This window comes from Helianthus annuus, chromosome 8 (assembly GCF_002127325.2).
Source record: "Helianthus annuus cultivar XRQ/B chromosome 8, HanXRQr2.0-SUNRISE, whole genome shotgun sequence".
Classification (NCBI taxonomy): domain Eukaryota; kingdom Viridiplantae; phylum Streptophyta; class Magnoliopsida; order Asterales; family Asteraceae; genus Helianthus; species Helianthus annuus.
This window is the reverse complement of record NC_035440.2, coordinates 9,151,620-9,178,876: the sequence shown is the minus strand read 5'-3', so window position 1 is coordinate 9,178,876 and position 27,257 is coordinate 9,151,620. Positions and strand designations below refer to the sequence as shown.

Sequence of the window (27,257 nt, the reverse complement as noted above, 5' to 3'; positions counted from 1 at the left end):
AGACGTGAAGACTTTGAAGATCCTCCGACCATGAAGACTTGAAAGGACATCAGAGTTTTGGAAACTCGAAGACCAAAGACTGTCGAAGTTCGAGACGAGTCTACATCTATAGAAGATCAAGACAAGATAAAGACAAAGCTACAGCCAAGGGGGAGTTTGTTGGTGCACTTGTGTCTGTACTTTGTCTGTGTTCGGTCTGTATGAAAACGATGTCCTAAGTCAGTCTGTAAGTTGACCAAGTCAACTATCCTCCTAGTTTGACTTGGACAACATGATGTTGTCTGGATCGAAGGATAGCCTCGAAGGATACAACTGATCCTTCGAGGTGCTCGAAAGATATGGTTCGACCATGGTTCAACCATTAGACATCGAAGGATGATCCTTCGATGTCCCTGCTGATCGTTCGAGCTCCCTGTCATCGATAGATGATCCTTCGGACCATCTATCGATCCTTCGACCAAGACCTGCTGTGTATGGGTATATATACCCATGCAGTGTAGTGTGAAAGAAGGAGAGATGCACACAGACAAGAGTTAGAGAAACTCTGCTGGAAAACACACACACACACACACTTTAGAGAGTTTGCAAACAGATTGTAAACCTTGTGCTTGTAACCGTAAACCTTCATACGTATTAATACAGTGGTGTTAATCGGTGAACTTTGTGTGTTCTTGTGTTTGTTCTTGCTTCATCCCGGTTTGCCTACTAGCTTGGATTCCGCACTCGCTAGTGGGTTAGTATAACAAGGTTTAGGTTGTTCTCGATCCTCCGAGAAAAGGGACCTACAAGGACCTCATAATTAAAACCACTAACATTTGAATTGGAATATACAACAAAACACAAGAAAAACCCAAAAATTTTAACACGATTCTTCAATTATCCATATCACTATTCAACAAATTCAACAAATAAAATTTTCAAAATCAAAGGAAGTATATTCACCATACATCAAAGAAAAACCCCCAAATTCAGGATACGATAGCACAGAAGAAAAACCCCCTATATACATCAGAGAAAGAAAATTGCTTATTAAAACCCACACACCAACAAAAAACTGCACTGCACATAGTCATGAACATACCTTGTTGGGAGATCACCGACGCTGTTGGAGATGATGATTCTATAGATTGATGAATTGCTAGCGATAAGTAATTAATGGGGAGTTCTAGTTAGTTGGATTCAAAACCCTAATGATATGTGAAGCCGTTATGAAAGTATTATTTTCATGAATTAGGCCCACGCTCAATTAGAGATATTAGTGCTTGAAATTTATTATTCATTCTTGCTACCCAAGAATGGTGGCAATTCAGTGGCTTTATATTTCACATAATTTTGCTACCAAATATAAAGGGTTGAAAAATTGTGACCCCTTTTAGGTGGGAAATCCGTAGCTAACCGGAGCGCTTGTTTAAAATTCATTATTGCTACAGCTAAGAACGGTGGCAATTCTCACGTCCTTTTATATTTCTCACAAATTTGCTATGAAAAATAAACCGGTCGCAAAATTTGTGACCATTTAGTCACGGTATCATAGTAATTTTCTATAATTACGCTTACATTAGATTTAGGTGGAAATCGCTAGCTAGTTTGCTACCGTTTTTTTATGGTAGCAAATTTTGGTTGCTATTGCCAAGTTTTCTAGTAGTGTTCTCATATCTGACTTGATCTATGTAACACTAGAAGGTTACAGGGCAAACTGACCAGTCTGATTTGCTTTGGAGTTATACGCTTGTTGTGAGATTATTCCTAACCCTTTCTTTTATATTCCTGTTACACTTTGCATTTATGAGTAGGCATATTTGTTGTGGGGCTAGTTGGACTGGTGGTTGATCGAGTCTCTGTGATATCTTGTTGCATTGTTGTGGTTTGTTGTTTGTGTATTGTTGTTTAGTTGATATTTTTTGGTTCTTGGTCCTAGTTATCCAGTCTACAGCTTCTGTGTTAATACTTGTTCAGGCACCATTAGAGTGTCGAATCTGAAATCTGGCCCCTGACACAAATTCGCTTCTAGGGCATTTTGTTACTACTTATTGATTTTTTTTGTGTGGTTGTTCTTATTGTGTTATCAATATGGTAGATGGGGTAGGTAGTACATCTCAGACGCTTATTAGTAAACTGGACATTGGGGATCCTTTGTATCTACACCCGAGTGATTCAAGTAGTCTCACCATTGTTAGTATAAAGTTAAAGGGAACTAAAAATTATAAAGTATGGTCTAGCGCAATGAAACTTGCTTTAGAGGCTAAAAACAAGTTTGGTTTTATAGATGGAAAATGTGAAAAATCTGTAGATGATGATATGCTAGGAAATCTGTGGGATAGATGTAACTCTGTTGTTTTAACCTGGTTGTTGAACTCAATGTTTGAAGAGTTATATCCTGGTCAGTTTTTTGTTTCCAAATTAGCTTCTGAAGTTTGGGTTGATTTGAAAGAAACCTATGACAAAGTGGATGGTTCTGTTGCGTATGATCTTTATAAAAATTTAATTATAAATCTCAAAATGGTAGTTCAGTCTCAGAGTATTATCATAGATTAAATACCATGTGGAAGCAATTTAATGCAATGCTTCAAGTTCCTATAGGTTCTTGTCATGTTGCAAAAGATTATAATGATTTCAATACATTAATGAAGCAAATGCACTTCCTCATGGGGCTTGATGATGTATATCACATGTGAGGACAAATTTGTTAACAAGAGAACCATTCCCTTCGTTAAGGTAGCTTTCTCTATAGTATTTAAGGAGGAGTCACATAGAAATGCTAGTAATGTTTCAAAAGGTTCAACTGTAGCTTTTATTTCTAAAACTAACAAGTCATTTGATCAAAAGAAGAAAGTCTTTAGAGGTCCTAACACTAATCTTAAATGTACTCATTGTAACATGTTAGGACATACTGTTGATAGATGTTTTGAATTAGTAGGATATCCACCTGGTTTTAAAAATGGAAATTGGAATCAGTTGTCTAAAAGTAATAATGCTAGTTTAAATTTAAATGTCACACCCCTAATTTCCACGTGTCTCCGGTGGGCCCGGTGGGGGATTACGTGACGTAGTTGATATCATCATATGTCAAACAACACAAGTTATAATGCACAGCGGAAGCAAATGAAAATTAGATTTATTTCAACTATTAATTGTAATATCAAGTATCACAACCAGTCAAAATAGATCCACAGGCGGATCGAAAATAAAAAGAAGGAAATTATTCAACAGATATATGCATCCCAAAAGCTTACGAGACTCTACGATGCTAAGGAGAAACCAGCCTATTTCGTATAGCACCTGCACTTAATCTTTTTGGGGAAAATACGTCAGTTTGCACTGGTAAATACAATTTAACTGACTCATTTTGAAAATATTTAAAAATTGGTTTTAAATGCATAAGGCACAAAACATTTTATAACTTGGGAATAATTAAACAGAGTTAAACTTGTAAAAGATTTACATGTTTGTTAACCGTTCAGTCGCCCGAGTCGTATCGGGTTTAAGGTTAAATGACACACCACATGGTATAAGTCCGCGGCGGGAAGCCAACGTTAATACCTTAAAAATAATGGACATAATACCGGGTGTACGCCTACACCCGGGTGTCAAGGTCGTGGCCAAAAATGATGCCAAGGATATCCGGGACATGGTCATTAAGCTCCCAAAGGCATAAAAACAAACAACACCAAGTTTTTAAACGGGTCCCATTGATAATACCCAACCACTAATGAGATGGGGTCAATCGCCCGACCAAGCGGTATTTTATATACCGTACCCCCAAGCCCGTATAAGGGAAAATAAGTTAAAAGTATTTACCTGAGCAAGTATAACCACAATTTTAAAAATGCACGTGTCTTTTACTGGGCTCCTATTCTGGAACGAAGGTTATAATAACCTATTAGAATCCTATCGGGTCTTTTAACATAGCCTAAGCTTAGACCGGTTAGTTTCGAAGAATAAATATAGTTTAATCGCGAGGAATGCGAAAACCGGGAAGGAATGTGATTTAGACCCTACAAGCTTGGATACTTGTATAATATGGGTAAACTAAACACATTCTGAATTTTGAGACTTAGATGATATGGTTTGACCCGTTTCGGCTAATATGCGTGAACTAGTCACATAAGCCGATCCGAACGCGAAAGTGCGTAACAAGTAAGCCGAAATAAGCTTAGAACCTCTAGTTATGCTCAGCCTAAAAATGAATAAAAATCTTTAAAATTCCCAAAATATTATTATATAACAGTGGGTATAAAGTTTTGGTATAAAATTCGGGTTTAGATAGGTTATGCGTTGAATACGCTAATTATTTATTAAGAAAGCTTCTAGTTACGCTAACGAGCATACCTCTTAATCTAGACCTCAAACTGATGTCAAATTTTGGGGACAACTTTATATTTCAGTAACTAAGGTGTCTACCCCTTTACATTTTCAAAAATTATAATTTTTGGACATTCGGGCATAATGGTCAACATATGGGCATTTAATGGAAACATGCATATGAACAAGATATCTAATGAACCACATTGTATAATCACAGGAGGACATACTAACATGTTAATAGGTTCAAAAGAAGTTCTAAGGTATTTTTAATCTTGACTAAAACGGGTCAGAACTGAAGGTCAAAGCGAAAGTCAAACTTATGCGACTTTCGGTTCCGAACCGGGTCTAAACAGAAAATTGTCGAGTTGAACATGTTGGAACATGTTCTTATACTTATTACCAAGTTATATTAATGTTCAAACAGGTTACATTCAACCTACATTGCTAATTATGCGTTAATTTGAAATTTAGCATTCTGTTGACTTTTTATAATTAGCTTTGACTCGACAATTAGCATGCTTAGAGTGGGAATCTGGAAACACCCTTTTAAGGGTTTGTTACCCACTTAATTACCTTCCTAAAGGTATCTTTAATTCGTGATTAGACAAAGCACATTATGCTTAATCACGAAGTCAAACCTTAATTACGACGGTTTGACTTTTACTTAATTAGCTAAGCTAGAAAGGATTAGAGATGGTTAAGGACACTTACAAGAGTCCTAAGATGGATTAGAGAGCCTAAGAAAATGTGTTGGTGACCAGAGGAGCTCCAGAAAGTCTTTAGCCAAATGTTCCACATGAGCAAGTTTCAAAGAACACACTTGAACTCTTTATATAGTGAACTAGATGCCTTAGGATCTTGCCAAGCAACTCTAGGATAGTTACAAGATCATCCCAGATGTCCCTATGGGTCTATATACTGCCTAGAAAGCCCATAGAATCGAAATGTTACGTTTTAAGTCGGTTAAATGCATTGGACAGGCAGCTGTCCAAAACTCACTGCCAGCGACGGTCTTACGGACCGTAAGCTTGAGGCCTTACGGTCCGTAAGGACCTCTTGCGGACTGTAAGCTACAGGGGTTACGGTCCGTAACCGACTTTACTGAAACATGGTTCAGGTGCCCACCTTACGGACCGTAAGCCTAAGGCTTTGCGGTCCGTAACCGATCCATGCGGAACATTCCCAGGTACCCTGCTTACGGACCGTAAGCCAAGGGCCTTGCGGTCCGTAAGCGATGGCCAGAAGACAAAAGTTTGCAAACTTTTAAGTCTTGACCATGCAACCACAAAACTCGAAACATGCATTTCTTTTCAGATGTGGGACCTTCAAGGCCAGCCATTGCATGTCCTACTTCTTCTTACATGTTCCTATTCATATCAACTCAATAAAGGACTTGTATTTTGACGGAGATTCAAAGAAATGAGTCTTGGAATTTTATAGAAATTGGCCAAGCTTATAACAATTCTTATTCATAAGAATTTTATTAAATTTAGGAGTAGTAACAACCTATAATTCCATGGCCCTTAATAAAGATAAAACTTTATTTATTCAAGAGCAACCGGTTATCGAATGAGATGATCATCAATTGATTTAAGGATCTTGGGATTTATAAAATTTGGGTCGCTCAGAGGTGATTTAATAACGTGTCGCCCTTGGGTCGTTCAGAGGTATTTTAAATAACATGACGCCCCTTTTTATTAGAAATCCTACCACATATCTCTTTATTAAATCCGGTTTTTCTGACATGTCTGTCACGGAGGACACGTGTCTTTATTCAATTGGACAGGAATTTTCGAGGTGTTACATCCTCACCCCCTTAAAAGAAATCTCGACCTCGAGATTTATTGAAACAATTGAGGGTATTTCTCCTTCATTGTGGATTCTAACTCCCACGTATAATCAGGACCTCTGCGACCCTCCCATTTAACCTTGACAATGGGTACGTGCTTCCTTCGAAGCTTCTTTACCTGTCGGTCCTCAATCGACACAGGTTTTTCTATAAACTTCAAGCTTTCATCAATATGCACATCTGTATGCGGTATGACTAGCGATTCATCAGCCAGACACTTCTTCAAATTGCAGATGTGGAACACATTGTGAATACCACTAAGCTCTTCTGGTAAGTTCAACTTATAAGCCACTGATCCTACACATTCGATGATCTCAAATGGTCCAATGTATCTTGGGCTTAACTTACCTTTCTTGCCAAATCTCATTACCCCTTTCCAAGGTGATACCTTGAGCGAAACCTTATCGCCAACCTCAAACTTGAGGGACTTTCGCTTACCATCGGCATAGCTTCTTTGCCTATCACGGGCAGCTTTTAGGTGCTCAGTGATTTGGGTAACTTTGTCAGTCGTCTCCAGGACTAATTCGGGTCCTGATACTTGAACGTCTCCTACCTCTGCCCAACAAATGGGTGTTCTGCACTTCCTACCGTATAGTGCCTCAAAAGGCGCAGCCTTAATAACCAAACTCATTTTACCTGATGGGTGGATTTCCTTTCCCTGTAGGTTCAGGTACACCTGGACGCGCACACCCATTCCTAAGCAAACTTCCATCAAGGCAAGTACGGACTATTTACCGCTCCGTGGATCCGATGTATTATTGTATGAGAACTCGATCAGAGGCAGGTGTCTATCCCAACTTCCGCCTAAGTCAATCACGCATGCTCGAAGCATGTCCTTCAGGGTTTGAATAGTACGCTCACTTTGCCCATCCGTCTGAGGATGATAAGCTGTACTAAAATTTAGCTGCGTACCCAGTGACCTTTGGAAACTTTTCCAGAAGTGAGATGTATATCTGGTATCCCTATCAGAGATGATGGATACTGGTACGCCATGCAGGGCTACTATCTTATCCACGTACAGTTGGGCTAGCATGTCAGAACTGAAAGTTTCTCTAATGGGTAGGAAATGAGCTGACTTAGTCAGTCGATCAACTATCACCCAAATAGTGTCATTTCCCTTCGGCGTCTTAGGCAACTTGGTAATGAAATCCATTGTTACCATTTCCCATTTCCAGGTGGGAATCTCAGGTTGTTGCAGCAAACCTGACGGTTTCTGATGCTCAGCTTTAACTTGAGCGCACGTCAGACATTTAGCCACATGGGTGGCTATAGACTTTTTCAAGCCTATCCACCAGTAATTTGTCTTTACATCCTGATACATCTTGTCCGCTCCAGGATGGACGGAATATTTGGAACTGTGGGCTTCCTTTAGGATGACGTCATGAAGACCTCCAAAAATAGGAACCCATATTCTTCCATTCAACCTCAGGATTCCGTCTTTGCCATAGGATAACTGTTCTTCAGTCACTCCTAGCTTCTCATTAGGGTAGTTAGCTTCTAGCACTGCTTCCTTCTGTGCAGCTAACAACCTTTCATGCAGACTATTCCTGACCTCAATGCTTTTGGCATTGATTCTGATTGGCTTTATCCTTTCCTTCCTGCTTAGGGCATCTGCGACTACATTGGCCTTGCCGGGATGGTATCTTATTTCACAATCATAGTCATTTAGAGTTTCCATCCAACGTCGCTGCCTCATGTTTAATTCTTTCTGGTTGAACAGGTGCTGAAGGCTTTTGTGATCAGAATAGATCACACATTTAGTGCCATACAAATAGTGCCTCCACAATTTTAGTGCAAATACAACGGCACCCAATTCCAAATCATGAGTGGTGTAATTCTTCTCGTGCACTTTCAATTGTCGCGAAGCGTAGGCAATGACCTTGCCTTTCTGCATCAACACACAACCCATCCCGGTGTGTGATGCATCACAATATACTACAAATTCATCAATCCCATCAGGTAACGTCAACACGGGAGCGTTACTTAATTTCTGCTTCAAAGTATCGAATGACTCTTGCTGCTTAGGTCCCCAATTGAACTTGCTATTCTTGCGAGTCAGCAAAGTTAGGGGTGCTGCAATTCTTGAGAAATTTTCGATGAATCTCCTGTAGTATCCAGCTAAACCTAGGAAACTGCGGATTTCCGTAGGCGTCTTTGGCTCCTGCCAATTCATGACAGCTTCAACTTTAGCGGGATCCACTTGAATACCACGCTCACTAACCACATGTCCAAGAAATTGGACTTCTCTCAACCAAAACTCACATTTGGAAAACTTTGCATACAGCTTTTCTTGATGAAGTAGCTTTAGAATACTGCGGAGGTGCTTCTCGTGATCAGCTTTACTCTTGGAATAAATGAGAATGTCGTCAATGAAGACGATGACGAATTTATCCAAGTAGGGTTTGCAAACGTGATTCATGAGATCCATGAATGCGGCAGGTGCGTTTGTGAGCCCGAAAGGCATCATTAGGAACTCGTAGTGGCCATAACGAGTCCTAAACGCAATCTTGTGCACGTCTTCTTCTTTAACCTTCAACTGATGATATCCCGATCTCAGGTCGATCTTGGAGAAGTAGCTTGCCCCTTGAAGTTGATCGAATAGATCGTCGATCCTGGGTAGAGGATACCTATTCTTAATGGTAACTTTGTTGAGCTCTCGGTAATCGATACATAGACGCATCGAACCATCTTTCTTCTTGACGAATAAAATCGGTGCTCCCCAGGGAGACGAACTAGGTCTAATGAAACCTTTGGCTAGCAAATCGTCTAGCTGCGTTCTCAATTCCTTCATTTCCGTTGGCGCTAGCCTATAAGGCGCTCTAGCAATAGGTGCAGCTCCAGGAACGATATCGATTTTGAATTCCACTTGCCTGTCTGGTGGGAAACCAGGCAGTTCTTCTGGAAAGACTTCAGGGTATTCGGATATAACGGGGATATCTTCAATCTTGGGCTTTTGCTCATCAATGGTTACTTGTGCCATATAAATGACATAACCATTCTTCAAACATTGGGACGCCTTGAGCATAGACATCTGCTTAGGCAATCCATGACGCGTATCTCCTTGAATGGTGAGAGATTCACCAGATGGAGTCTTGATTATTACTTGCCTTCTACTGCATACAATCTGGGCTTGGTTATGCGATAACCAATCCATGCCCAATACTACATCGAAACCGGCTAATTTGAAGGGTAGCAGGGATAGAGGAAAAGAGTGGTTCCTAATGGATATAGCACATCCATCTAACACAGTCGAGACTGTTTCTAAGGTACCATCTGCTAACTCTACCTCATACTTAGCACTAAGGGCTTTAACAGGCAATCCTAACAGCTCACAGAATTTACTATCCACAAAAGACTTATCTGCCCCAGAATCAAATAATACTCTTGCGAAAACGTCATTAATGAGAAACGTACTAGTTATGACGTTATCGTTCTGGATGGCTTCTTGAACATTCATTTGAAAGACCCTGGCATTGGTCTTCTTTCCTTCTTCTGCCTTCTTGGCATTCTTCGGGCAGTTAGTCTTGATGTGCCCCTTCTCATTGCAACTGAAACAAGTTGCATCCTTTAACTTCTTGCATTCAAGAGTCCGGTGTTCAGAAGACTTGCATATCCCACACATCTTAGACTGGGATTTCTGTTCAAACCTGCACCTTCCAAAGTGGTGCTTTTGACATGTCTTGCACTTGGGCTTATCGCCCGACCGATGCTCGTCCCTCCTGGTCTTAGAGCCCTTCTTACCGTCATGGTTTCCCCTATGCTTCTTGCTCGATCTACGTGAATTATCATCTTCACGTTTCCTCTTGTCAGACTCTACATTTCTCAAAGATCTCTGTCTCGCTGCATCCTGAGTGAGAGACAGAGATAAGTCGGTGACAGATCGGAATGTAACAGGTCGCAAGGCCTTCACACTGGCCTTGATCTCTGGGGCCAAACCCCCAATAAAACGCGCGATCCTTTTTGGTTTAGGAGTTACCAGATAAGGAACCAATCTGGATAGGGTGTTGAAACTGGTGAGGTATGCTTGGCAATCAAGGTTCTTCATAACCAAGGATAGGAAATCGGATTCAATACGCTCAACCTCATGCTGAGGGCAGTAGTTTTCCTTTATAAGAGCAACAAACTGCTCCCAAGACATACTGTACAGGGTAGCTTTTCCAGAAGCCTGGATCAATGCTCCCCACCAGGCTAGAGCCTCACCTTTGAAAGACTGGGATGCAAACTTAACCATATCCCTCTCAGCACATCCACTGATGTCTACCACTGTCTCAATCTCATCAAGCCATGTCATACAGTCAACTGCCCCTTTCTCTCCTGTAAACTCTCGAGGTTTACATGACACGAAATACTTGTACGTGCAACCCTTAGCACGTGGGGCTTCATCAACCACAAGCTTCTTGGGGTGAACACTGTTTTCATTTGAGGAATGACGATCCTCATCTTTCTTAGGTTTGGGAGGAGTAGGTGGCGGCTTGTTGCGAATCTCAGAATGATTCTTTGGTTTTGCATGTGGTGCAGACAGATTTCTACTGTGGGTTTCACTGTACTCACTGTACTGTCGCGCTAAGGCTTTCTCAACTGCTTCATTCACAATTGCTTTTAATTCGGCACTGGTCACTAGGAACTTTGCATCATCACGGTTCTCAACCGGATGGCTATTGGCTTCCTCTGATCTGGTCATGTAGCTTCAACGCTACATATAATTAATAGACAAGATTTTCACTTAAAGGCTTTTTATAGTATTTTATGTTTTATTAACCAAGGTTTTAAATTGCCATTTTAGGTTAATTTATTAAAACATTAGGATGTTGTTATTATCCTATAATACTTTATTATTAGCACATAAGGCCTAGTCACAAAGACAGTTAAGATATTTAATAACCAAGATTTTACAGTATCTAGGTGTTTTAGGTCGAATCATAGTTCGCTACCATTAATTAACAGGGAGTCATGAGCTACCACTGTCCTTAGTCACGGAGGACATTTAATTATTGCCCACAGGCACTTCACTTTCAAAGAAGTGGTTAAATAATTTTAAGGGAATTTAAAATTAACCCAAATATACATGGCCTGTGTGACTTTACTGATTCACAGTTTGCCAAGCGCATTAACATACTAGATGTTAATAATTGGAATCTATTATGTGGGTTATACCATCTTGGCCAGGTTTGAATAACACAAAGGCTAGGTTTTACCTCTAAGATTCTTTTAGTAATTAACGTAGAATAGTCCTAAATTGAGATGTTAATTATGGATCTTAACTTAATTATGGAACTACCATCTTGGCCTTGTTTTATAAAGCTAGGTCTTTGTTCACTTTAGATTTTACCAATTAATTATAATGGCAGATCCTTTTTAAATATTTCATTTATTTTCATAATTTATGCATGCAATAAAATGAAAAACTTAATTAAAACATCTCACCAATTGTTTTAAAACAGTACAACAATTGCCCAAACGGGACTTCTACTAAAAATAAATAAAAATGCCCACGCAGGGGCGGGAAACAAGAACAAACCCACGCAGGGGTTAACTAACCAAACTTGCTCACGCAGGAGCGGAATACAAACCACATGCTCATGCAGGAGCTGAATACTGGAATAACAAGTCCATGCAGGGACTGAATGACAACATAAATAAAATAATCAAGGTTTTCAATGACCCCTCCTTTTCGACTTCCCCTTAAGCAAGTCTGACAACCCTTTGAAGAAACCTTGCCGCTCTCTGCGGTCTTCACGAACTTCTTGTTCAACTTGGTTTAGCCTCTCAAGGACTTCCTGCTGAATCTGTGGCTGTGGCGGCTGATACACCGGTGGAGGAGGTGGCTGATGCTGGTACCCATAAGTCGGGTAACCAGTAGTCCATGGCCCTCCATATGTTCCTTCAGGATGAAGGGCATTGTAGTCCCGAGCTACTTGGTACGGATCTACCTCCGCATAACCGTAGTTGTAGTTGTAGTGGGTGTGCGCCGGCTGCTCGAATGGGTTGTATGCCGCTGACCCAGCATACGCAGGAATCGGGTTATCGAAACCCAAAGGTGGTACCACAGGTACTGAGTTAACATCTGGTATAGGGCTTGACGGACCACCATATTATGGGTCCTCTTCCTCCTGAAGTGGCGGATAATGGCTGCCACTTGATGGCTGGGGAGTACTAATCCGAACTCCACCTCGCACGGACATCCGTGCGTTCGACCTTCTTCGCCTCGGTGGCTCCGGAGGCGGCTGCTGCTCTACTGGCGGTGGTGGCGGCGGCGTGACTGCCACAAATTGATGACCCACCGAAGGATCCTGTTGCTGCTCGTGATGCGAGTGCTCAGACGGGGTGAAATACCAATCATACTGATTGAATTTCTCCATAAAACTGTCCGGTCCGCGGTATGGCGATCCATGGAATGATGACCCATCTGAGATCTCAATGGGATGATTCGGCGTTCCTGATGCAGGCTCCACGGGGTCAGTATCCTCATCCATGTCGTTTTCCCCTGAAAAGTGGTCTTCCGGTCCAAGTGGGTTAAAACCCACGGGTTCTGGCAGAAGGTTAGCCGGGTTAAATCGGCTTTGGAAAACGGGTGTTGGGTCGCTAAAAGAATGATGAGAGTTGGATCTCTGTAAAGGTATGAAAGCTGGCGGCTGGTTGTTGGGCTCGTTTTCTGAATGGGGCCCAAATGAGTGTTGGTACGAAGGAGAGGAGCTAAGGGATACTGATCGCCTTCCAGGTTCAATATAGAGCTTCCATGGCTCTTGCGGGCTGGTGCTCATGGTGATGGAAGGAGTACGTCGATGCGACGGCCCGGCCTCGTGATCATGACCTGACACGGGTCCTTTGCCTCTACCGCGAAGGAATCTGGGTGGCATGACGACCTGCATACGATAATCAGACAACAACAACAATATAATAAAAGACTCAAAAATAAAACAATTCAGAGTTTGTCCTATGTTCAATGTCTAGACTTGGAACTCGAAGAATGTGCAATTTGTGCACTGAGATTAAACACAAAAGGCTAGTGTGTAATTCACTCAGTGTTGGCTCTGATACCAACCTGTCACACCCCTAATTTCCACGTGTCTCCGGTGGGCCCGGTGGGGGATTACGTGACGTAGTTGATATCATCATATGTCAAACAACACAAGTTATAATGCACAGCGGAAGCAAATGAAAATTAGATTTATTTCAACTATTAATTGTAATATCAAGTATCACAACCAGTCAAAATAGATCCACAGGCGGATCGAAAATAAAAAGAAGGAAATTATTCAACAGATATATGCATCCCAAAAGCTTGCGAGACTCTACGATGCTAAGGAGAAACCAGCCTATTTCGTATAGCACCTGCACTTAATCTTTTTGGGGAAAATACGTCAGTTTGCACTGGTAAATACAATTTAACTGACTCATTTTGAAAATATTTAAAAATTGGTTTTAAATGCACAAGGCACAAAACATTTTATAACTTGGGAATAATTAAACAGAGTTAAACTTGTAAAAGATTTACATGTTTGTTAACCGTTCAGTCGCCCGAGTCGTATCGGGTTTAAGGTTAAATGACACACCACATGGTATAAGTCCGCGGCGGGAAGCCAACGTTAATACCTTAAAAATAATGGACATAATACCGGGTGTACGCCTACACCCGGGTGTCAAGGTCGTGGCCAAAAATGATGCCAAGGATATCCGGGACATGGTCATTAAGCTCCCAAAGGCATAAAAACAAACAACACCAAGTTTTTAAACGGGTCCCATTGATAATACCCAACCACTAATGAGATGGGGTCAATCGCCCGACCAAGCGGTATTTTATATACCGTACCCCCAAGCCCGTATAAGGGAAAATAAGTTAAAAGTATTTACCTGAGCAAGTATAACCACAATTTTAAAAATGCACGTGTCTTTTACTGGGCTCCTATTCTGGAACGAAGGTTATAATAACCTATTAGAATCCTATCGGGTCTTTTAACATAGCCTAAGCTTAGACCGGTTAGTTTCGAAGAATAAATATAGTTTAATCGCGAGGAATGCGAAAACCGGGAAGGAATGTGATTTAGACCCTACAAGCTTGGATACTTGTATAATATGGGTAAACTAAACACATTCTGAATTTTGAGACTTAGATGATATGGTTTGACCCGTTTCGGCTAATATGCGTGAACTAGTCACATAAGCCGATCCGAACGCGAAAGTGCGTAACAAGTAACCATATAAGTAATATGCAAGTTTTCCTGAGATTATATGCACCAAATATATTGTAATATCAGTAAGGTATGTCCAAATATGCCCCAAATGTTTTTATACGCCAATTACGCCTCATAAGGGCATTTTGGTAATTTTACATAGGCTAAAAGAATAAAAACGGAAAATCTGAGTTTCCAACTTTAGTCTACTGTTATAATATATATTTTTATAAAATATATCAGTAGGTATTAGACCTTTTATATATAAACTCGTTCTGACATATACTATGTCGTAAAAATGCCTAAAAAGGGCAATTTGGAGCCATTTCCGGGTTTTAAAAGGAAAGCTGATATTTTTATATTTCCAGAAGGCTCAAAATATCATATTTAATATAACAAATCAGTAGGAAAAGGTTTGGGGTCAAAAGGTTATGTAAAACTCATTTTATGACCGTAAAGGGTAAAACTGTCATAAGCCGAAATAAGCTTAGAACCTCTAGTTATGCTCAGCCTAAAAATTAATAAAAATCTTTAAAATTCCCAAAATATTATTATATAACAGTGGGTATAAAGTTTTGGTATAAAATTCGGGTTTAGATAGGTTATGCGTTGAATACGCTAATTATTTATTAAGAAAGCTTCTAGTTACGCTAACGAGCATACCTCTTAATCTAGACCTCAAACTGATGTCAAATTTTGGGGACAACTTTATATTTCAGTAACTAAGGTGTCTACCCCTTTACATTTTCAAAAATTATAATTTTTGGACATTCGGGCATAATGGTCAACATATGGGCATTTAATGGAAACATGCATATGAACAAGATATCTAATGAACCACATTGTATAATCACAGGAGGACATACTAACATGTTAATAGGTTCAAAAGAAGTTCTAAGGTATTTTTAATCTTGACTAAAACGGGTCAGAACTGAAGGTCAAAGCGAAAGTCAAACTTATGCGACTTTCGGTTCCGAACCGGGTCTAAACAGAAAATTGTCGAGTTGAACATGTTGGAACATGTTCTTATACTTATTACCAAGTTATATTAATGTTCAAACAGGTTACATTCAACCTACATTGCTAATTATGCGTTAATTTGAAATTTAGCATTCTGTTGACTTTTTATAATTAGCTTTGACTCGACAATTAGCATGCTTAGAGTGGGAATCTGGAAACACCCTTTTAAGGGTTTGTTACCCACTTAATTACCTTCCTAAAGGTATCTTTAATTCGTGATTAGACAAAGCACATTATGCTTAATCATGAAGTCAAACCTTAATTACGACGGTTTGACTTTTACTTAATTAGCTAAGCTAGAAAGGATTAGAGATGGTTAAGGACACTTACAAGAGTCCTAAGATGGATTAGAGAGCCTAAGAAAATGTGTTGGTGACCAGAGGAGCTCCAGAAAGTCTTTAGCCAAATGTTCCACATGAGCAAGTTTCAAAGAACACACTTGAACTCTTTATATAGTGAACTAGATGCCTTAGGATCTTGCCAAGCAACTCTAGGATAGTTACAAGATCATCCCAGATGTCCCTATGGGTCTATATACTGCCTAGAAAGCCCATAGAATCGAAATGTTACGTTTTAAGTCGGTTAAATGCATTGGACAGGCAGCTGTCCAAAACTTACTGCCAGCGACGATCTTACGGACCGTAAGCTTGAGGCCTTACGGTCCGTAAGGACCTCTTGCGGACTGTAAGCTACAGGGGTTATGGTACGTAACCGACTTTACTGAAACATGGTTCAGGTGCCCACCTTACGGACCGTAAGCCTAAGGCTTTGCGGTCCGTAACCGATCCATGCGGAACATTCCCAGGTACCCTGCTTACGGACCGTAAGCCAAGGGCCTTGCGGTCCGTAAGCGATGGCCAGAAGACAAAAGTTTGCAAACTTTTAAGTCTTGACCATGCAACCACAAAACTCGAAACATGCATTTCTTTTCAGATGTGGGACCTTCAAGGCCAGCCATTGCATGTCCTACTTCTTCTTACATGTTCCTATTCATATCAACTCAATAAAGGACTTGTATTTTGACGGAGATTCAAAGAAATGAGTCTTGGAATTTTATAGAAATTGGCCAAGCTTATAACAATTCTTATTCATAAGAATTTTATTAAATTTAGGAGTAGTAACAACCTATAATTCCATGGCCCTTAATAAAGATAAAACTTTATTTATTCAAGAGCAACCGGTTATCGAATGAGATGATCATCAATTGATTTAAGGATCTTGGGATTTATAAAATTTGGGTCGCTCAGAGGTGATTTAATAACGTGTCGCCCTTGGGTCGTTCAGAGGTATTTTAAATAACATGACGCCCCTTTTTATTAGAAATCCTACCACATATCTCTTTATTAAATCCGGTTTTTCTGACATGTCTGTCACGGAGGACACGTGTCTTTATTCAATTGGACAGGAATTTTCGAGGTGTTACATAAAACAATTTGTCTGATGTATCTGTCGGTTCTCCTTTTACTTCTGAGCAGATCTTTACGTTGTAGCGTCTTGTTGGTGATAAGTCTGGAAATGAGCAATCAAGTTCAAATTTAGGACATAAGTTTTCAAATATGTCTGGTAGTGTTGAAAACTTTATGAGTTGTTCTAGCTCAATTATGTTTGGGTCTGATTGTAATTGGATATCATAAAATGATTAATAAACTGAGTGTAAAACAAGTGCCATGTTATGAATTGTCGCATCTGCTGCATCGCGCGGGTTTCCTACTAGATCTTCTAGTTAATGACACGTCTGATCCCATTTAAGTTTAACTGATTATTTTTATCCTTCAATTCTCCAAAACTTCAACGATGAAAATTTCTTTAGTGAGAGGGCTATACTTGCGCCTAAAAACGAAGTTGCGCATGAGATCAATGACCGGTTGTTATCATTTTTCCCAGGTGAAGAAAGAGAGTATCTTAGTTCTGATAATATTGGTCAGACCTAACATCTTAGTAATCCGTTACAACAAGATTTATTGAAACATCAAGGGTAGTTTCTTTGATGACCCTTGTTAAGGGAGGAGCCGGGCTCATCACGGTTGCAATGCTTTTGTACAGTAAGTACAATTTTATTAAAAAGTTGTTTCAGTTATAGTTATAAGTAAGGGTTTGGAAGTGAAAACCATGCATTTTCATCAAGAGAAAAAACCAGAGATGGAGTTAATTTACTAATGTTAGACAAAAACGACAAATTTACAGATAAAACAATAAATGTGATGTATAAAGAAATCTTTAACGATTTGTGATCTTTTTGTATTCATTTTTTCCGGTTCATTGTATTTTAATCTTTACATAAGTAACGAGAGAAGTTTCATTCATTTCAAAGTTTATGTGAACATTGTTAAATAATATAATTTATTTTAAGTAACCTGTGTAATACACGTGTGCTTAAACTATTGTCTAATAAATATAATTTATTTTAAGTAACCCGTTAATCTTTACATAAGTAACGAGAAGTTTCTTTACATACAACTTTGTAAGCCACCAAAAATTTGATTTTCTCATCTCTTTCTCATATTAAATATTAAATATTATATGTTACGTGTTGACATCTGATGAGCTATAGATTTTGAAGAAATATATAACATGTTAACTAAAATGAACATTTAAAAAACATTTATTAACATGTGTAACACACATGTCTCTAACCTAGCTTAATGATATTATAAACTAACCAAAAGTTGATTAACCAATTAAGTAGGTTCGGTTCATGTTACCTGTAAAAGATGCCCCTTAATTAACCGAATCGATCTATTTCCACAATAACTTGAGTTTTCTGGTTATTAGTTTTATCATTTCTATGGAGTAGGAGTATGATCAAATACAAACTACATTTTGTATACAAACTGTAAGAATCATTTAAAAAGTGGCATCCAATTATAGATAAATGGTAAAATGATAACCTAAATAATATTAATTATCTTGAATTCCTTATAATTATGCTAACAATCAATTAATTCTTTATTTAGATTTTCCTTTTGTTTTCAAAGTGCTGATAGAGAAAAGTGTTGATATCATTTCACATATGTGCTAAAATCAATTATCTTGATTAATTTTAATGTGCTAATATAATTCAAAAGGTGCTACTTTTATGTATGTATTGTTTTAGTATGTGCAAATTTAACTTTTTTTAAGTGTTATGATCTGTTCTTACGGTTTGTAGGATAAATATGGTTTCTACCGGAACCAACCTCCTATGAAGTATGCATCTTTAATAAAAATTGTATTTTTCGCTATATTGGACTGCTTCAAAACTTCTTGAATTTGGTCTTGGAGCAAGAGTCCAACACCAACAATTGGGCCTTATTGGCTTGATGTTGTAACTTGTAAAATGTTAATATTATTTGGTCCAATAACGATTAAAAATAGCCCAAAATAGTTTTTATGTCGGCAAGTAAGTAGAAACTACAAGCTTAAACATAGCCCAATAACCAGCAGACTGAACTTGTTGATATCATAGAAATATTGTGAAGAATATAGATATATCCGTTTAGATAAAAGATTGTGAAAAATATCTTGGATTATCATATAGGAATGGAAGAAAAGCACATCACTAAATACGCAACTCAATCTTTGTATTGTTTTTACAGCTTCGTCGTATGACGTGAGTCATTAATCGACTTTGTTATTTTTTATATGTTCTATCTTTCGGTTTCTTACAATTTTAACCTCACAAAAATGACTTTTTTTTTTACTTTTAACCAAAACTCTTTATCTTTTACAATTTAACCTCACAACTTTTTTACTTTCAACATTGGTCCCTTATACTTTTCATGCTTCCCAAATTTTCATTTTACGTTTCGTACTAAATTTACAAGTTAACATAGACGTGTGTGATTCAACGTTTTTACGTTTCGTTCATAATTTTGCGAGTTAACGCGGCGCAACGTCCATGTGTCGTTCACTGTTTTAACGTCTATTGTTTTCATTTGACGGGTCTGTCACAACGCATAAGTCCTAGATCGACTTATTTATTTTTTAAATGTTCTACATTTCGGTCTATTTTTTCGCTTTACAACGCCACAACTTCAACGTGGATCGCTAACGATTGTGTGAATTGGTGCTATTTGATATGTTTTTACGCCCCGCCTTTAAGCCACCAAACAACATTTGTTAAAAAAACCTCATCCAAATTAAATAATCACAATAAAGAACATATTTTTATTAGAGAGATTTAGAAAAGGTCAAATAGTCCCAGTATAACAGATTTTAGCGCCAAAATCCTAAATTTTACATTTAACCCCCTCATCTCTGTCGTATTGAATCACCAACAAACAACCACCACTTCACCATCACACATCACTCATCAATGGCGATGAACAAACTGCTGCTAATCCTCACGGCAGCTTCCATCATAACTATACTCCACCGCACCGCCGCACTCCCGGCCGAAACCCTAACTAACGCCGCCGACACTCTCTCCAATTCCGGCTACGTCGCAATGTCATTAACCCTAAACCTCGTCTCCGACGTCTTACTCTCTCACCACAACTCTGCCACCGTCTTCACGCCACCAGACTCATCCTTCTCCGACTACGGCCAACCGTCGCTAACAATCCTCCAACTGCACTTCTCTCCGATGGCGTTCTCGCTTCAAAGCATCAGATCTCTACCGTACGGCACCAAAATCCCCACCGTTGACTCCGGTACGTTCCTCACCGTCACTACACGGTCACCGTCCGATCAGATCTCGATCAACGACGTCAAAATCGTCGGATCTCCGATTTTTGACGACGGATCCTTGATCGTGTTCGGTATTGAAAGCTTTTTCGATCCGAATTTCACTGTTCCGGATCCTCCGGTTCCAACAGCTAGGTTAGATCACTGTACGGCGTCGTTTGCAGATAACAGTAACTTCTCGTTTCATGATAGCGCTAACGTGTTGATATCTAGAGGTTATTCTGTAATGGCTTCGTTTCTAAATCTGCAATTACTAGGGTTTATAACTCAACCTACTTTGACTGTTTTCGCTCCTAGTGATGAAGTTATGGTTGATTATTCCGGTAGGTTTCCTGACTATCAGTCTCTGTTTCATCGGCATGTGTTGCCGTGTAAGGTTTCGTGGCGAGATCTGATCAATATCGATGACGGTACGAGTTTCGATACGTATTTGGAAGGATTTGAGATCAAAATTAACAGATCTGGTGGTAGTTTTAAGGTGAATGAAGTTCCGATTACTTTTCCGGACATGTATTACAGCGATTGGATTGTTATTCACGGAATTCGTGAGATTGTTTCGTTGCCAAAACCGGTAGATGAGGCTATTGATGGTGATGGTGATGGAGATCCGTTTGATGATACTCCGGCGAGTACTTCCGGCAGAGAACTGATTGCTTCTGGTCCGGATCGTTCTGAGTTCTGAGTTTTGACTCAGTAGATAAGGTACATGACTCAGTAAATGCATAATTGCATATAATAACCACTTTGTACTGAAAAGGATGCATGTAGAGTAATTGATTCAGGTGCGACTCGGATTCGGTTAGGTGATCTTATTCTTGTTCTATGAATTTGTAATTTTCGTTATTGTTTCTTCAATCTGATTAGGAGTTTTCTGACAATTAGTGATCTAAGCTTTTGAAAATGGAGTTGGTATGATCAACAGACAGTTGAGTACAAAATCTGCTTACATATTTTGGTAAATAAGTGATTGTTTATGATATAGAATTAAGATGATATGCTAAATTTTTCAGTTTCTGCGATCGATTATTAATGGTGAACTAGTGAATATGGTTTTCAACCAGTAGATTGAAAACTATCTTCATAGGCATTCATACAGGTGGATATGGTAATCAGATGGGCTGCTAAACCGGTAAAAGTGATCAAACCGGTTTGTGAACCGGAACCCGTTTAGGAGGAAAAAAAAACAGAAAATGTGCACCTCTAGGCTCTCTCTCTAGCTAGATTTGGGCCTGGGTCTTAGTTTAAGGCCTGGCAAAAGACTCCTCAGTTAGGCCCATTGCTATCCACAATGTGCTTAAATGGGCTTTCTGGTCCATGGTGCACAAACCGGGTTTTGGGTCAAACTGGATTGGATTTGGTCAACTACTGTCAAAACCAGATCGGGTTGAATCTGGTTTTTTGGAGAAATAATCTAAACCAGTAGGATGTGGTCCGGATTGGGACCGAGCCGATTTATAAAAATAATACTTAATATTTAAAAAAACAAAAAACAAATTGTATTTAGTTCTTAGTTTCTAATCGAAAATAGACATTGTCGCCGTTTTGAATATAATCGTTGTTGTTTTAAGAGATTTTCGAGTTGTGTGACCAATAACAATTCTAACTTTCACTTGCATTGCTAAGTGTGATTTCACTCAAACGGAATAACTAACTCTGATTGTTCTTAACTTTCTTTTTTCATTTCACTGTTGTTTTACATTTTGATTTCGTACAGTAAGTTCCTAGTCTTTAGAAACAGACTTGCAATTTTCATTATTTAAATTGCACTTTGATCCCTTAGAGGTCATGGTTAATTTGATCATAAGTATTTCCTTTCCTAACATGATCAATGATAGATACATGGAACATGGTCTAGTTATATACTTTTTATCATTTTTCATTTTTGAAACATTTTGAGTCAAATAGGGATTGAATTTGTTTCTCAACTACTTTCAGACGTGTATACATGTTTTACTATACTATATTGACTACAGTTAAAAACATATATGTAATTTCGACCAACTTTACACTTCAAAAATATCTGGATACGAGGGGGTGGGGGTTTAGGTTTTTGGGTGGGGGTGGGTGTTTACTTTTTTAGATTTTTTTTAGGTTTTTGGGGGGTGGGGGGTTAGGTTTTTTTAGGTTTTGGGGGGGGGGGGGGGGGGGGGGTTAGGTTTTTTTTAGGTTTTTGGGGGGTGTGGGGGGGGGGGTTTAGGTTTTTGGGTGGGGGAGGGGTAAGTTTTTGGGTGGTGGTGGGGTGGGGGGTGGGTGTTTAGGTTTTGGTGGTGATGTAGGGGGTTTAGTTTTAGGTTATTGGACACTTGTCACTCTATAAATCCTTCTTACACTTCTTACAATTAGAAGCCTTTGTAAAATAACTTGACCCGCTTTTTATATAATACGTATTGTTACGTAATTACATGCACCAGCTACATGGTTATGTACGGCCGTTTATACCCCTTGAGGCTTACCTAAAGTATATATGTCACATTTTGGTGGCTTCTACAATATACACGTATTTTCTACTTTTATCAATTATGTTCGACAAAGTGGAAATTTTATATATGCGCTATCAAGTATGCAAGTGTGAAAATTTTATAAATTTACATTTAGCTGAGCTAGTTTGTAGGTAAATTTGACTTCCAAAATTTAGGTTTCATGCCAATTTCTTAGTCACATATAGAATCATATTATACTTCCTAAGTAGAAATAGATTTTACAATTTGAATTAAACATTTACTAATTACTGGATGGTTCTCCAAAACAATACTATGATATAACCGTATGCAAACGTATCGCTTTAACTTATTTTGTTGAGAAAAGTATAATTATTATTTTATATATTTGAAAAATTAAATCATTAAAGCTGTAACGACAAGTTTCATTATTTTATTTATTGGCGTAAAGTGTTTAACTACTACGTGGCATCTTTAAATTTAACGACGTGTTATTTCTAGTAATAATAATAGAACTACAATTGTCATACTATACACTTGCCTTCCCTACAATCATTGTTTGGTTAATTACAAAGTATAAAACAAAATAGAGAAGCCCCCATTAAATTTGCATGTCACCTCCAAGAATTAAAAGATTGAAAATAATATTAATATCAACGAAATAATGAATACAAAATTCTAGAAACGTATATCATATGTTTTTTTACATAGTTTGACAATTATAAGGGCAATAAATGAGTCTGTAACACCCTAACACGTTTTAACTGAAAAGACGCAGCGGAATTACGTACCATAAAATTTCTTTCATTAAAAACAATTTATACTACTTGAAACTTCAATATAAAATAACCTTCTTACAATATACGCAACCTTCGTACTCATTTACAAAATGAAAGTCTAACTTATGTCTATCATTTTACATACTCCAGGATCCCCGTACAATCTATCTTGCAACTCGGACCTTGATCGCTACACCTCATGATGATAATTTGTCGTTCGTACAACCTGCACCCACCACATACATTCACAGTATTAGTATACATCATTTACATACAAGATTCTTAATCATGTAATCTTGCTACGTTCTATCCACATATACTTTTCGTCCCGTTTTCTTTCTAGGTCTAGTCATTCCATCCGGGCGTCTAATCCTTGACGAACTTCAATGTAGTACCTGCACCATATATCATTCTCGAGGCACACTTTTAATAACGTCAATACTTAAATATATTGAAACTACGCATACATTACATACCTGACTGTGTACATACATCTCTACCCACATACATGCCTACATACATACGTAACTATATACAACCATAATTACATGCATACTTAACTACATACAATCATACATTCATAAAACGGATCATAACTACACATGTGCATACCTTTGCTCACACGTACAGGTACTTACATAATTACATAAATACATTCGTACATACATACATACTACCTCATCTTCATGATTACTTATTAGCTTAAGTGTTTTGGGAAGAAGCTAAATCTATATATATACTGACCCACATACTTAATTTGTTTTCCGTACACACGCTTACCCTTTCCATTCTTACTCACGCTTCCTAAACGCTTTTTAAATAACTTACGGGTACATTTCGGATCTTAAAGATGAGTTCCACACTTAACCGTAGCTTATCAAGCCATTTGGTAGGGTTAAGGTGCATTATAGAAGCTTATCGGGGCTTGGGATGAATTCACGAGGCCCGAACTTAAGGGAAAACGAAGAAAAAACATAACTTACAATTTGCACCTGACCTCCACCGTAAGCTACGGTAGCTACCGTAGCTTACGGTGGCCCCAAAACTTTACGGTGGCAATACACTGTCTTACGGCAGAAGGAAGGCCCAGCATCCACCGTAGCTTACGGTGGGCACCGTAAGCTACGGCGATGCCCAGATCAGCCCACTATTTCAATACTAAAATGTGCATAACTTTCTCGTCTTGCATCCGTTTCACTTGAAACTTGTTTCTAAATGTTCATAAAACATTTCCCTACCTTATTAACTAAAAATTTATCCCTTGAGGTCCTTAAACTTCATAAATTACATCATCGATACACGATTCATGCATATATGTTTGACCCGCTTGATCTATATCATGCATTTCCCAACTTACCTAGCCACATTCAGCTACCTTCCATTAGACTAACCCTGTCACTACTTTTACTTCATACTTTCTTACATAATTTCTAGATAATTTACCAAATAACAAAACATATTAAGTCAAAAGGGTAAGTTTGGGATTCACTTACCTTGAGCGTCCGTTTTCGTATCCACTTTCTTGTCTCCTCTTGACCCGTTAGTCTTTCTTGCTTGAGTCCATTTCCACATGATCCCTAATGCTTTCGTGTCACCGCAATCACATTCTTGTTAGTATACATGATTTTACATAAAAATGATCATGTCGAATGCATAACTCGCAATTAGCTTTCATAGTCAAGCCTAACAAACATAAGGCATACGCCCAAATCATATCCTTTCAAACTCATACAATCCATCATGTTAACGCATAAAACGTATATTAATTTAACACATAACATATGACGTTCCAAGATCTTATAATTGTGTCAAAATCTAACTATGTCCCTTATGTCCAGTTGACTTCCAAAAGTCAACGGTTTAATGTATAAACTTCCGACTTAACTTCATATATTCACTACATCATATTAGGCTATACATATGACACTATATACATTTCCTACTTATGATGCAAATGTACTTACAACCACATAATCACATAATCATACACGCATACATATTTACTCACACATACATTCGTTTCATTACACACACGTTCTTGTTAGCATATGAAATTATACAAGAGAACAACCATATTAATTCACAATTCACATTCGACTTCCATTAATCATATCTATAACACGTGGTACACTCATGGTGAAATACTCATTTAATCGCATGATCACTTGTTTACATGTACGCACCATACTAGGAACCTCATTAATTCTACAATTGCACCATAATTCATACTTAGCAATGAACTATATCTAAACTCAATTCTCATGTTATTTCACTATCAAACACTCTTTTATCACATTCCATAACTAATTACCACTTTCTTGCATATTATTTCACCTTCTACACTCACTTAGTCATTTCATCGAACACTTGGCATGCGTACAAGTTTCTAAACATGATGTACAAGTAACCTTCATTCTTTTCTTCCTAATTCTTGTTTTCAATCATCCAAACTACCAACAACAATTCAATCTCATACCATATTCAATATAACTAACAGTTTGGTCACATGCAACATATCATATCAAAAATTAAACAAAGATTGGACATGGGTGACATACCCATGTCGCCATTTCTACTAACCCAAGTGGGTTTCATCTCCAAATCTCAATTAACATCAAATCTTGCATAATTCACATTCCAATGATAATTCTAACATATGTTCATGCTTAATTTCATCCCAATTCATGGATTAAGACCTAACTCATTTCTTACAAGATCACCAATCTTAGTTTTTGAGACATACCTTTTGATCCTCTTGTGATGGTGAGCATTAATTCGTGTTTATTCATGATTTTGAGCTTCGATTCAACCTTCAATTTGGACTTCCTTAAGAACTAGGGTTTGCACCCCTTTGTTCTTCTCCAGAGCATTCCACGCACACACACACGATGTATGTGTGTTGTGTGTTGTGATTTTATTTAATAAAACATAACTTTCCCCCTTGTTCATACATGGTCCCTCAAGTTTGTTCCCTTGTTTGCTTTGCTAAACTTTTGACTAGGTATAATAACCTAGTTACTACATTCTATATTATTAAACATGGGGTCTCATTAGCAAATTTAGTAATTCGAGTTTTTGGAGCGTTACTTAACTAGGTTAAATAACCTAGTCGTTTATTTCATGCTAAGTCACATAAGAACACATGGCAATTATAAACATTCGGGTTTTGGGATGTTACAGAGTCAAACGTTAATTGAATCATTTGGGAACCGTTTATTTATTTTTTATTATATAAATAACACTAGCAACATATGCTAAAAATCAGAAACATACAATAACCAAAAGGTTTTTATTTAGCTATAACAAAGTGTGATGGAAAAATATCATCAGGTTGAGGGTTTTAAGTTCATAATAAACAAAAGAAATAGATTTAAAAGTACAATTAGTGTGTAACACACCCAAAAAATGAAGTAGGTTTTTTTATTAAACACCCAAAAACAAAGTAGTATTTTTTATTATGGAGTAGGTATGAACTTTAAAGTTCATACCTAAAGTTCATACCTACTCCATAATAAAAAATACTACTTATAGAGAGTCCCATAAGGGCACTTGGATAATTTTTCTCAATAAGCCCTAAGGCTTTAGTGTGTATTTTAACATCTGAGACGTTAACGGTCACATGACATGTTAATTGGTATTGCATGTGACAATCCGAAATTTCAAGGTCTTTTACTGCGTATCACTTTCTTTCATGTTCTATTTTACGTTGTAGCTATGTGTACGCTATACTAAACTTGTTTGGTTATATTTGATCTCATTGAATGTATGTGCGTTATTTGGATATTATATGAACCAATTATTAAAGAAAACCTAGTCACACTTCACGTCTGAGTCGCACACTTCTTATACGGGCCGAACACCTTCTCCACGATACCTGGTTGTTCTCAGCCCAACTCCCTTGAGACCGAGCCCAAGTTGGGCCAGGCTCACTTATTTCGAAGTTATACACACATACACAATGTTGTGCGTGGGTTTCATTATCTCACAAATACACATAGTAGTAAACCCTAGCATTCTCTTCCTTCTTCCT

General features: G+C 38.2%; 2 protein-coding genes and 1 long non-coding RNA gene across 3 annotated transcripts; 1 reads left to right on the top strand and 2 right to left on the bottom strand.

The window, feature by feature from the left end:
* Window positions 1-11,808: 11,808 nt before the first annotated feature.
* On the bottom strand, window positions 11,809-13,011 carry LOC110869516 (extensin-like). Its single transcript, XM_022118761.1, has 2 exons — window positions 12,391-13,011; window positions 11,809-12,126 (listed from the first exon to the last, which is right to left on the bottom strand). The coding sequence occupies exons 1-2, from the start codon at window positions 13,009-13,011 to the stop codon at window positions 11,809-11,811; spliced, it is 939 nt and encodes a 312-aa protein (XP_021974453.1).
* A 6,542-nt stretch (window positions 13,012-19,553) lies between these two features.
* LOC110871964 (putative fasciclin-like arabinogalactan protein 20) lies at window positions 19,554-20,948 on the top strand. The gene has a single exon (XM_022120729.1). It carries the CDS (start codon window positions 19,640-19,642, stop codon window positions 20,690-20,692), a length of 1,053 nt encoding a protein of 350 aa, XP_021976421.1. The 5' UTR covers window positions 19,554-19,639; the 3' UTR covers window positions 20,693-20,948.
* A 2,343-nt stretch (window positions 20,949-23,291) lies between these two features.
* LOC110870801 lies at window positions 23,292-26,146 on the bottom strand. The gene is made up of 3 exons (XR_002553245.2): window positions 25,971-26,146; window positions 24,721-24,810; window positions 23,292-23,453 (listed from the first exon to the last, which is right to left on the bottom strand). It is a non-coding gene; the product is annotated as an uncharacterized LOC110870801 (long non-coding RNA).
* Between the last annotated feature and the right edge of the window lie 1,111 nt (window positions 26,147-27,257).

What these genes read in the sequence shown, in the direction of transcription:
- LOC110871964 (XM_022120729.1), top strand. Translation starts at nt 19,640, where the DNA reads ATGGCGATGAACAAACTGCTGCTAATCCTCACGGCAGCTTCCATCATA.
- LOC110869516 (XM_022118761.1), bottom strand. Translation starts at nt 13,011, where the DNA reads ATGCCACCCAGATTCCTTCGCGGTAGAGGCAAAGGACCCGTGTCAGGT. An exon ending in CGCCGCCGCCACCACCGCCA is followed by an intron (nt 12,127 to 12,390) that starts GTAGAGCAGCAG and finishes CCATTCGAGCAG; the next exon opens with CCGGCGCACACCCACTACAA.